This window comes from Alosa pseudoharengus, unplaced genomic scaffold, assembly GCF_046254945.1.
Source record: "Alosa pseudoharengus isolate Yale_2024_CS ecotype anadromous, Long Island Sound unplaced genomic scaffold, YU_APseudo_1.1 YU_APseudo_1.1_scf_22, whole genome shotgun sequence".
Lineage (NCBI taxonomy): Eukaryota > Metazoa > Chordata > Actinopteri > Clupeiformes > Clupeidae > Alosa > Alosa pseudoharengus.
Genome location: NW_027468680.1, coordinates 22480690 through 22494079, shown reverse-complemented (window position 1 = coordinate 22494079; position 13390 = coordinate 22480690). Strand labels below are relative to the sequence as shown.

The 13390-nt window shown below is 40.6% G+C and overlaps 1 protein-coding gene across 5 annotated transcripts in view; it reads right to left on the bottom strand.

The window, feature by feature from the left end:
• The window catches only part of ralgapa2 (Ral GTPase activating protein catalytic subunit alpha 2), a 116651-nt gene extending 106730 nt beyond the window's left edge, over positions 1-9921 (bottom strand). For all 5 annotated transcript variants that reach the window (XM_076299352.1, XM_076299357.1, XM_076299354.1 and 2 more), the window contains exon 1: positions 9689-9921. In XM_076299352.1, coding sequence (XP_076155467.1) covers positions 9689-9794 — 106 coding nt within the window. In that variant the 5' untranslated portion in view covers positions 9795-9921. The remainder of the gene's footprint in view (positions 1-9688) is intronic.
• Between the last annotated feature and the right edge of the window lie 3469 nt (positions 9922-13390).

The following is a 13390-nucleotide window of genomic DNA, read 5'->3' as shown; positions in this document are numbered from 1 at the left end:
GGAGTAGAAATAACCCTGGTCCATCCAGAATGCAGGAAGTCTGGGGTGCAGTGGTTTTAAGTAGCTGCTTGACCACTGACTCCTGATCCCCCTTCAGGGTCCCCCGTCTGCTTCTGATTGTCATAAAACATCCTCTCGCACTCATACCTGACACAACCAACCAGCAATGAAATTAACAATTATTCTGGCTGGTATTCAGCATTGCAATTCTAGACTATTGTTAGAAATGGATGTTGTAATGGGTGTTCATGCAACTCCGGTCAAATATTCTCAAAGCTGGACAGTAAAATGTGTCCATAGTAAAATGTGTCTCAGTATTATATAAAACTTTTATTAGTCATTGCATCTAGGAGAGACATTACAATCCATCCTAAATATCATTATTTTTCATTTCTAAGTCAGTGGTGTAAATTAATCCTATAGATATGGACTTATGATTCTCTCTCAACTGTTTGAAAGACCTCTTTGGGTATATATATTTGCACCTGGCAGAGGAGACAGGAATGTCCTGGGGGTTTTACATGTCTGTCGTGTCTTCTCCTTCTCTCTGTCTCTCTCTCTCTTTCTCTCTCGCTCATAAAAGATTCAGGCACACAAACATCACTGATAAACAAAAGGTCCATTCTTTTGCTCTCCTCACTATAAAGGGATTCTGTGTTGCTGACAAAAACTTGTGGTTAGGACACTACATAAATTAATTTGTAAGTCCTTTAAAGAAAAAAAACATGGTGCATGGTTAAAGCACAATACGACTAAGAACAAAAGTCAAATAGACTACATATGATACTGACAAAAACTACAATAGAATACTGTAACCCTCACAATCATGAAGATAATGTGAAATACTGTATAAAAGAGCACCGAATCATCAGTTAACACACACATGCACACACACACACACACACAAGCGCACACACACACACACACACACATTATTTTCAATTTGTACAATGCGCAAAACAGAGTGAGCAGCAGAAATACACTAAATTAAGCTACTTATCCTCCGCATCCAATAGAGATGCAATATCCATCAGAGACTAAACTAGAGAGACTATTCTATTATTATTTACATTAGTAGTCATGACAGCTACAGTGTGTGTAAGCTATTGGCTAGGACAACACTGAGATGAGAAGGTGGAATACAAGTCAGTCACAAATAGTATGTGTTCTGTATAACCTCCGTCATGTGAACTCATGTAACTCCGGTCAAATATTCTCAAAGCGGGACAGTAAAATGTGTCCATAACATAGCCTCACATTCCAAGAAGACTTAAAGAGAAATCACATAAAATGGGGCCTTCACGCTACTCTAGAAGGCTGAGCAACATGAACAAAGTTGGGTTCTCCAGTGTTTTCCAGGCGAATAACATCTAATCATCTAATCACAGAATTTCCTTAAGCTTCCAACTCTGGTATACTCCAGTATACAGTAGGGGTAAGGAGAACCTAAACTCGCACACCTTATTGGGTAACATTAATTATAGCCTGGTTTTGATCATCAGACTGCTGCCTACCAAAACAAATGGGGAAGGTCACACATATGTTAACATCTAGGGTAAGAAATAAAACTTTATACATCTCTACAAAACACATCTGGTATGATTAGCAATCAGTTAAACAAAACAGGTTAAAGTATGTTTCTATGTGCCCTAGATCAAAAGTTACAGCATTTTGAAGATAATGACAAGTGGAGTGTGAGGCATTAGGAGTTTGTGCTCTTGAAAAGCATATTTATCTGAAAGTAATTGTCATTTGTCAAGATATTACCAACTTTTTCATATTCTATTGTTGTTTTATGTTATACATACTTCCCTTTTTATGGTTTTGACATGAAAATGAAGAAAAAAATATCTAAAGGATTTTAAGGAAACTTTTAAAATATGCTGTTCTGTAACTCCGTTACCATGAAAAGCAGTTTTTTGCCCCTACCTCAATGGCATTAGGCCCAAAAATCAAAATAATTTCCAAAAGAAAGCACCTTGGTAGGACACTTGGCCAAGTATACTTGCGTACAAGGAATTTGGTCTCTGCATTTATCCCATCCGTGAATTAGTGAACACACAGAGCACACAGTGAACACAGAGATAATTTGAGAACGGCATGTTTGATGATGTTGATTTTTATGGTAAGTGATGTTCATTTTCTGTTACCGAGCACTTTATGGCTTTAAAATCATACATACAAACTGACATACTGATCTTACATTTTGGTTCATTAATTGCTGAGTGGCACCAAACAATCCAGTGGGAGTGTGACTCCGTTACCACGTGATCTTGAAACCCAAATAGCAAGACCTATACAATACAACTCAGAGTGTTTTCCCTTTCTTTGTAACCCTGAAAGCAGTTCTTGAGAAGCTCAGTTTCGTGGCCTAACTCAGCACCAGCATAATTGAGAACTGAGGGGTTCAATTAGCTTGAACTTTTCAACTCATCAGACAGCAAAACCCTTGGTGATTTCATGTCAATGCAGGGTGTTATGCATTGACCACTGCCGTCCAATTGGTAAGCCAGTGATAGGGTTCTCAGACACCAGATAACAGCCAAGAGCCCTCGCTTACACAGTTCCCCGGAGCTGGGGAGAGTCATGGCAAGTTTCCACTGTTCAAGGATGCCTAAACTAAAGAGATCATGGTTTGTGCTTTAAGCTTGAGCTATTAGTATAAATGCATTTATACCAATAATTGTTTAAAAGGAAAGCGGCTGCTCATGAGTTTTTGCAGAATATGACTTAATAATTTTAAAAGCTCTGTTCGACGATTTAACAAAATTATCTACACTTTTACTTTCAGGTAAAGCTTATAGTCAGTTAATAGAAGGACCTGTTTTTACACAACAAACTTGATCACTCTCTTCCATTTCACAACCGACCATATTGAAGAATAACAGGAACTTGGTCCATAACGGACAAAAGGGAAGGAGTGGCTCAACCCAAACTGTTACACAGAGGCAGACTTGGCAGCACACAAGCTTTGGTCACGCCCTCACCTGTTGCCAGCACAGCAGCGAGCGGTCACTATGACACCAGCTCTGGACATGGCACACCCCTAGTGACTCTCAAATGTCACCCAACCAGTCCTGCTACCAGCAGCAACTACACCTATCTTTTGACCGTGGAACTTACACGAATGCTGCGTGCCGGCAAAGATTAGGCTCACGTAGGGAACGTTGTGAACAGGTGATCTCTTTCTATAATATTCCGCCGAAAATGCTTAACATTCCAAAGAGATGTTCAAACGCAGTCTGGCTGCTGTCAGTTCACTCAGTGCACGTGTCAGGGACAAGTATGGGTGATTAGGTGACAAACTAATACTGCCATTTATGGCATGCTGTAGGGAAATGTCATGTAAATAAGGAGAGATTTGGCCATCATATTATTCTGTGCTTCTCTGTTGATGGAGTCTGGATTCTTTATCAGTTAGGCCTATCACAGTAAGGGCGTATGATTCACTCACTATATTTACTTCATATCCATGCAAAAGTCATCAACACACAAAAAAAAAAATTGTGGTCAAGCAGGCACATGAAACCAACATCACCAACAAATCAAACAGGGAGGATTAAATCAAGCCTCAATACCAATATCATCTTTGATATTGATTGTGATAGGTCCTTTTTTTCTGCAATATGTTGAGCCTAGATTAAAATGGGATAACACTATAATGAACAGAGCAAGCACTTATCCCAATCATCACTTTGCACAGGAGGAAGGCAGAGAGGTATTCTATTGCCCTCCTGATGAAGTGAATTCAGTTCTGAGCTTGTTGACAGCTTAGTCCTTGTAGATCATTAACAACCAGCTGCACTTATCCACCGAGCAGACGCCTCGCACCAGAATGCAAATTGGCTGTGGAAAGTTAGACAACAGTTGGCCTGTAGATCAGCTGCCATGACGAACTGAACTTCATGTGTACGGAATTCTTATACCATTTCAAAAAATATATACAAAAGAAGGCCGGACCATGACATAAGACTCTTCAGAAACCATGACTGGTCCACAAATTCTTGAAAGGAAATTCTCACAGATTTACTGGGATAGTACAATAAGTAACAACTAGTGTTCAGTGAAAACTGAACACCAGCACACAAATCACAGAATTAGCCCTGTTAGGCAGTAGTCAGCCATTTATTTGGGTTTGAAGACCCCTATGGTAAGCTACAGCAACAAAACTAATTAGGCCTATACCATGAATAACTGCTATCTATCTAGTGTGAAAAGTAATTTTATGTCTCTCCAACCACAGTGCTTCCACTCCACATCCTCTCTCCCTAGTCACAGTTATCTGATGAACCAACAAACAAACCCAGATAATGGAATTCAGAACCCTCATGCGGGCTGTGCTGAGGGGGAGAGGGACCAATCAGATGTCAGAAGATCTCAGAGGAGACCATGGCCCGAGGCGAGACGCTGGAGTTAAGTTTCTTAGGTACGTCATTCTAACCGAGCCTTTGCAGCGGATCACAAAGCAATGGTGGTACTCCCCACACACGCATACACACAGTTTACCCGAACCACCCTGTCTTCATTGGGCAAAAGAGGAAAGGAGTGTCTCCACTGAAGTACAGTACACAGTAAAAAAGACAAAGCACTCACTCACAAAGCCAGCAACTGTTATCACCACAACACTTGGTTTTATTTACCCCCTTTTTCCATAAAGGCCACCTGCAACTCAGTGTGTTTGTTTACACGGGTTTCAGAGATATGGCGAGATGTTGGAGGCGAGGTTTCTTTAAGGAGGGCACCCTCATGCTTACAGCAGAGCGGGAGTCGAGCATGAGATCGGTTTGACGCGTAAAACGGTCTTAAAATGTACAACACGTCCAGCAATCACCTGACTGCTGTCAGGCTGCCAGAATCAACCTTCACCAAAACGCAAGCGACTCCAGACAGGGGCCGTTGGCTGAGAGATCGCACTGACAGCTGTCTTTGTTGTGTGTTTTGTGTGTTTTCTCTGGCCAGGACGGGAGGAGCCAGGGGATGCTGTGTATGATCAGGTGGTCCTTTAATTACCAAACTCAGCCACAGCCAGTCAAGCATGACCAGTGGTGTGTCTGTGTGTGTGTGTCTGTGTGTGTGTGTCTGTGTGTGTGTGTGTGTCTGTGTGTGTGTGTGTGTGTGTATGTGTGTGTGTGTGTGTGTGTCTGTGTCTGTGTGTCTGTATGTGTGTTTGTGTCTGTCTGTATGTGTGTTTGTGTCTGTCTGTATGTGTGTGTGTGTCTGTGTGTGTCTGTCTGTGTATGTCTGTGTGTGTGTGTGTCTAGCGCCTTCCACATGCACACCTTCTGACAGGACAGGCAAAGGGCAAATCATCACAACACACTCAACAAAGGAACACACTGCGCAAACGCCACCCAAAAAACAAACACACATGCACACACGTACACTGGCATGGACAGACAAAAAGAGAAGGACACACTTCCAAGTTCTTCAAGAGTGTGCGAGGACATCAAATTTTGAACTTAAGGCTGGCACATGACTGCTCTATTGTTAATGTTTTACTCATGTTTATTTTTGCTCCCTCAGCACTGCGCTCAGCTGAAGCCATAGGGAAACGGTCACCAACAGCGCGGCAGTATTCCTGCAGTAGTTTCAGGATGTGATTGACATTTAAGGAGACTCTCCCCCACTTTTATAATAGCGTTTACTTTGGGTAAAATGTACCTCTGGGACATGGAAAAGGTCCCCCTCCCAAGCTCCAAACACACAATGGAAGACAGAGAGGGAGAGGAAAAAGAGTGAGGAAAAATCAGCGTGTATGTGTATGTGTATGTATGTGTATATGTGAGTGTGTGTATGTGTGTGTGTATGTGTATGTGTATATGTGAGTGTGTGTATGTGTATGTGTGTATGTGTGTGTGTATGTGTATGTGTATATGTGAGTGTGTGTATGTGAGTGTGTGTATGTGTATGTGTATGTATGTGTATATGTGAGTGTGTGTATGTGTATGTGTGTATGTGTGTGTGTATGTGTATGTGTATATGTGAGTGTGTGTATGTGTATGTGTGTATGTGTGTGTGTATGTGTATGTGTATATGTGAGTGTGTGTATGTGAGTGTGTGTATGTGTATGTGTATGTATGTGTATATGTGAGTGTGTGTATGTGTATGTGTGTATGTGTGTGTGTATGTGTATGTGTATATGTGAGTGTGTGTATGTGTATGTGTATGTGTGTATGTGTGTGTGTATGTGTATGTGTATATGTGAGTGTGTGTATGTGAGTGTGTGTATGTGTATGTGTATGTATGTGTATATGTGAGTGTGTGTATGTGAGTGTGTGTATGTGTGTGTGTGTGTGTGTGTGTGCGTGCGTACATGAACGAGTGTGTTTGTGTGTGTGTGTGTGTGTGCGTGCGTACATGAACGAGTGTGTTTGTGTGTCCGTGTGTCCATTATGTCATACAGTGTGCAAATGAGTCGAGCTTCACTGAGACTGCAACAACAATAACCAGACAAGAGTAGCCGTGATTTATAACGTGCAGCCTGCCTGCCTGCGGTCACGTGAATTAGAAGCCCAGGGGGACCGAGACTGACAGAAGGAATTAAAAGTGTGCAGCGCGCCACCTCATCACTCATCCTGACTTCCTGTCCACACAGGAACCAGGCAGTGGGAGGAAATCCTTCCTTTGATGAAAACACTGCTCCCCGCCACATTGCGAAGGGGATGACCACAAAATGGTGGACCTAATAACGGTCGCTGGATAAGCTGGACCTTATCTTCCCCCAGACGTGGGAAGCGGTGGGCAGATTCAACTGGTCTGTATCCTCTGGCTGCTGGTCTTGACATTGAACCAGTGTGGAGTCAGCAGGAAGAGACTCCTGGACAGCACAAATCAAACACTCAGTGCTGCCAGGAAAACTTTTGTTATGGTCCTGTTAAACAGGTGCCCTGGATTTCAGCTAAATTAGCACTGGCATAGGCCATCTCAAGTTATGGAAGTTATGGAACAAGACAACTAATCCACATGTGTTTAAACCAAAACATCCTCACTTCACACTGCTTAGCTAAGCAAAATACCACTCTTAAGAAGCTGCAATGGTATGACATTAAAGATTGAACACACAATCATAATCAACTACCCTAAATTAAATTTTGCAAGACTGATTTAAAAATGTGCAACAGCTTATAATGCAAACTGCATTAAGCCTTGATTTCACCTCCGACATATAAGGGCCATCAATGGAGATGAAAAATGGAATATTACATTACATTACATTACATTTACATTACATTACATTTGGCTGACGCATTTTTAGCCAAAGCGACTAACAACATGGTAAACAGTTTAAGTTTAGAGCAATTCTCAACAATATTAGGACAATTTAAAAAACATTAGAGTACAGTAAGAATAAGTGCATCAGTGAGTGCAGTTTTTAACAGTTACGTGTCAGTTTAAGACGGCTGGTGAGTGCTAGGATCAGCAAGACTTGTTGTAAGTGTTGCTATGAGAGGAGATGTTCTCTAAAGAGCTGGGAATATAGCCTAAGATAGGATTATAGTGATATTTTGACAGGTGTAAGTGTTAACAACATACAGTATGTCCAAGAGATATTTGCTGATTCTTGATTGTTGAAGACTATTGACATTTTTGGTCACTTTTCTAGGTGCACTTGTAGCACGGACACGCAAAGTATAGGCTGTCGCCCATTAAAAGCATAAATCCAGTGACTTGGATACTGAAAGTGAGACAGAAAAAAACAAATGGCTGCTGAACGTATCAGAGGCACTGACTGTAGCCGTGATGATGGAAACAAACACACAAAACAACACTGATAGGATTGACGCTAATGGATTTAGCGCAGATTTGAAAACATCTGACTTGATTTTGGCTATCTCTTGCACGCAATTCACACACTGTATCTGTGCTTGAGCATAACATGCCATGATGGTATCATGTATCATTGTACATGGTGCCTAATAAACAATGAGACTTTTCAGCAACTTCAACCAAACTACATGAAAGTGAATGGAGATTCACAAATATGTGTGTGGACATCCCAACACTCTCAAAAATATTGAGATGTAATAAACAGCAGTGGCTATTAAATCATGCAGATCATCTTGTTGCAAGTCAGTGAATATCTTTCCATTCCATCTCTCATTCCATTTAATCTCTCATTCTATTCTGAATCAGCCTGTTCCATCTTTCATTCTATACAATTTTGCAGTTCACGCCTGTTTTACCATCAGCCACATGCTCGTCTTGTGAAAAGGAATTCTTTCACTGAAGTCTCAACTTGCTTTGGGATTCCAAAACTACTTCCTACGACTACTGTACAAAGAAGATGTAAAATTCTTATCTATGTTTTATCTTGTCTATTCACTTGCATTCAACATACTGAAAAACAAGAGCATTCTTCTTACAGTTCAGAAGGAACTGCAAGAAGGAAAGAAGCAAAAAAAAACTTATGCTACTGAAATCTACATGGGCACTATGGAATCCAGCAAATGGTATTTGCCAAAGATAGGTCACACAGGGAGCCTTGTCACCAGAGCCCTGTCCTCCATCCCTGGTGGTCAGAGGAGCATAACCAGGAGTCTCAGGCGAAGAAAAGAAGTCCATGAGAACCCAGGGAAAGTGGAATGTTGAGGTGATGCTGAGGTGATTCCAAGAGATGATAGGCCAACGTCTTATCCCCTCATTGAACATAAGTTCCCAAATAGCACTAATATAATACAGTAAAAGCTGTTCTTAATGTCCATAGCATACTGCTGTGTTGTACGGGATAACAGTCATATTTAGTTCAACGTTATCAGACCAGTCCATATGTAGTAACATACAGTAGGCAAGAGAGCGTTAAGTGATTTCCAACTAATAAGCAATTTCCAGACTTATGTTCCATCGTAGGCTGCAACACACGACTGCGCGAGGGTTGTTTACAACTTGCAGCAGTAAGGTTACTGTAACCTTATCTATGTCGCTTTGCCAGCAGACAGAGCAAGACCAGAAAAAGTAACCTAGGTCTGTTCCCACAGGACTGCATCAATCGCAGTGAGCAAATTACTTTCAGTCTCAAGCAAAGAAATAACATTTGGGTAACATAATGCATCAAACAGCAAACTAGCTAGTCGCTGATATCAACCTGCAACACCATACTGCATTAATCCAGTATTTATTGCTAGCTTTGTACTAGTATCATTAGCCTGCTGTCTGTGGCTAACGTTAACGTTAGTTGACAGAACCTATTCATGCATCATTCCTGGATAGCCATGGCTATGGAGATGCTTGCTGTACCTAAGCGTATATGTTATTCAGCCACTAAAATGTTATTTGCAAATGTGCGTATTCTGTCGAACTGCTTGTTATCCTTAATAAGTCTCCATAATGTCAGGCTAGCCTTTATCGACCACTTAGCCACCAAGACAGCTAACATTAGTTAGCCACCTGGCTAGACAGAAAAGCTAGCTTGCTACTTGCTAGCTTGCTAATATTCCATGCAAATATTATTGTGTGGTGAGCTAAACGACCCTTTGTCTCATTACGGCAGGACGCCAAGTCTTTACTGTCAGAACAGAGATACCAAACCAACGTTTACAATTAATGACAGTATTTTCCATGCGAGCCAGATATTGTATAGCTTGTTCATATTCGCAAGGACTGTAAGAAGCCACCGGCCACCTCTGTTACACCAGCCCGTGGCTGGGAAACGCGACGTGTTTGCATCAAAGCCTGATGTCATTTCACTCACCTAGTAGTGAACGAAGATGCTTTAGCCGCGTTAAAACATCCTTCTTTGGGTCCAGAACTTTCTGTGTAGATTTCTTGACGTCGCCATAGCCCCTTCGAGTGAACATTCCGCTGTAGAAGGCAATCGTGAAACCTGAATTCACCGCCTTTTACCATTCAGTCTGCTATGTGTCACTTTGCCCGCAATTGCACTATGATTGCTTGGTAAACTTGCACTATGCGCGAGTCTCCTCCTTTACGTGGGTGTGTAAACACGGAAGAGCAGGGTCTCGTAACGTGAAAGTGGTTTGCGTGGTTACGCCCCCAGAGGACGTAGCAGGTTGGTAACTGTGTAGCCTATTCACAATTAAGTTTCTCTGAAATTAATTCTCTGTCGAGTTGGATAGTATTTCAGAAAATAACACTTTAATTTAGATGTCCGTTAGTGATCCTATCAAAACATGTAAATAATTAGATTATTAATAAATTGACAAGTTGTTGTCACATAAAATGAGGATGCCGCTTTATTGGAAATTCCATTAGGTCTGTTCTAGTCTTGTCAGTAGGCTAATCATACTTCATTAGATTTTTACACTGTGTTCTTTGTTTATTGGAGAGAAGGCAAATCATCTGACCACTGTAAGTGGCTACTGCTTCCTCCTACATCCTATCTCACAGCTAATTCTCTTCTCACTGTTTCATCATGTGAGCACAACTAGGCCTACAAGCATACTAAGAAAACTGTATATTAACCTTACATTACATTTAGCAGACATTTATTGACCAACTTCTTAACTGAATATATACATATAGGCCTAGACCCTACTTAATTTTCCTAGAAAGGTATATTGTGAAGAATTAAAGCAAAATCCAGCATTAGGCCAATGTATTGCTACTGGAAGAGAACCCATGATTATTATACAATAGTTCACTTGTTTAAAATGGTAGGACACATTTCATAATGTGTATTTAAAAATTGGGATATTTTAGCAATAATTCAGAACATTCACTTATGATTCACTCTAAAGTCTCACATGTTCTGATAAGTTTTTTCTGTTGGTGTCATTTAGGCTTATTTACTAATTTCTTTATTAAATGCCAGCCTTGCTTTGAAGTCTAAGGATGAAAGTTTTGCACCAAATGTTGAGAGAATGACACTAATCTACTGAATACAGTAGGCAAGCATTCTGTCTGTTTTCGCTGATGTGATAGAAATAGTATGCCCTCAAGCGCCATCTTGTGGCAAAACATGATATCATGTGGCATGTTTCTGGATTTTTTTTGTCGGACTTTACTGCTCCCAGTGGACAATCTTTTTTGACTTTGAACTAGTCTGTCAACAATCGGACCCACAAGCAGCCATTGACCCTATAGCCTTGTTAGCAAGGTTTGCAAAGTTGCAGTCTCTTGTCATGTACATTATAAATCAATGCATTGTCTTCTGTGACTATATGAATGTACTGTAATTGAGAGTAGAACAATTATGCTTTTTAGTGCAACACCCCACCCCTAAACATTTAAAGATAAACACCTGTCAAAGGGGGCAGTCGTGGCCTACTGGTTAGGGCTTCGGGCTTGCAACCGAAGGGTTGCTGGTTCGATCCCAGTGGGAACGGCTGAAGTGCCCTTGAGCAAGGCACCTAACCCCTCACTGCTCCGCAAGCGCCGCTGTAGCAAGGCAGCTCACTGCTCCGGGTTAGTGTGTTTCACCTCATTGTGTGTTCACTGTGTGCTCTGTGTTCACTAATTCATGGATGGGATATATGCAGAGACCAAATTCCTTGTATACACAGGTATACTTGGCCAATAAACCTGATTTACATTTACACTGATTTACATTTACATCAAAACATGACAAAACCATGCCAGTACAGTTTGAGCACAGCTAACCTATGGAACCTTCAATACATAACACTGCATTACAATTAAAATGAAGAACAGGCTTGGGATGAAAACATAACGGTTTAAAACATGTGGACAATTGAAAGCATAAAAATTGCAAAATTACAGTATATTTATGAAATAAAGAAAATTGGCATCTTAAGATGTACCACATAAACCAAATATATCACAATATTAAAACATACAACATAGGCGTCACATTTAGCTGCTTAAGCAAACCCATTTAGAATGAAATCTGTGTCTTTCTACTGTGCTCACTTATGTGCAATTGGTTATTTATTGTGGTTCTGGGAATGTCGCCTAACTGCGCTCCCCGCTGGACTTGATGAAGATGAAGATGAAGGGCATGGGGGTCAGTACGGCTGCCGTCCCCAGACAGACATCCTCAACTGTCACTTATGTGATCTGTTAACTGGAAGCTTTTACCCCCTCCAATGAAGAAATCTAATTTTATGGCAGACAGGCCTCCTGCAGTTTAAGTGAACTGAAGGTTACAGTGCATTAAGGCAAGTCCAGCTTCCCGATGATTTTAATTGATTTTTCAGATAATTAGCATGCAGACATATTAACATTTCCAGGCAGAAAAAAAATGTGTGCATGTCTCTGTGCAGTGGAAAGGAGGATTGATGTAAGCAGCAGCAGTGTAAAAAGTGCCCCCTGTACAAGGAAAGTTTGCAGGGACTTAAAACTGTCAGATTTAATTAATTTATGATAATCTCAAAAGCGACAAAGTAAGTAAATTGCTTGTCTTTTTCAGACTTTTCATAAGATGATAGTTTTCTAGCATAGCCTTGATTTGCACTTTAAAACAAAGATTTTTTTTTCTATTTCATGATTATATTAATTCAAATTAAATGTTTGCCTCTAAAACTCACCATCAGAGCCTGGATTATTACATATCATTTTCAATGCAGATTATTTTATTAAGATTTGTATGACCTTTGTGTCTTAAAAAATACAAAACATCCTGGATTTATAATGATCTTTTCTTTCAGTTGGCATGAACCTTTATTCACATTGACTACAATGTGAAGACTCCACAAAGACTACTCACTCACTCAGTAGTTCCATTTAGGGGTAGTGGTAAAATAAGAGGTGGGCAAACTATGAATTCTGTGATCATGGTAAGGTGGACTGCACCATGCTGTGTCAGATTTTTTTTAAAGGCATTCAGAACATCTTTGATGATGGTGGAGGTTATTGTCCCATGTTTATAACAGTGGTATTACATGTAAATGGTTCCTAGAGTGGTCATGAGTGTACATATTGTAAATGTGGATAACGCAGTGTGATCTTTGAATGTTAAAAGTTGTAGTTGGTTAATACACTCTATTGAGAAGTGGATAAACTACATTTCTGAAATTTCAGAGGTGGATAAACTGTGTTTACTTGTGTGTAGCTTCCACTACAGCCCTGGTTCCATTAGTCTGTTGGTTGTAGAATACATGAGACTTGTTTCCTGCCAACTGCCACAGCTAGTAAATGAGATTACAGGTAGAGCACAGTAAGAGGCAGACATTAAATAGCCATGGTCATTTGAGAGTTGCTCCATGAAACCAGTGAATACAGCTCTAACTACAATAGCGAATGACACTTGGTGTTTTCAAAGCTCCAAGGATCTATTCACCCCCCAGAGAAATACAACATGTCTTCAGGCAAATAACGGTAATATCACATCACAGTGTTAAAACTCACACTGAGTAATATGGGGGATATAAGTAGGTCAATGGTTAGTACATTTAATTTAGAATGTTCAGCATATCCAAAGAGCTGCTCATCCTATAAGACATTCACAATACATTTCATGGGCCAGCAGGTGGCA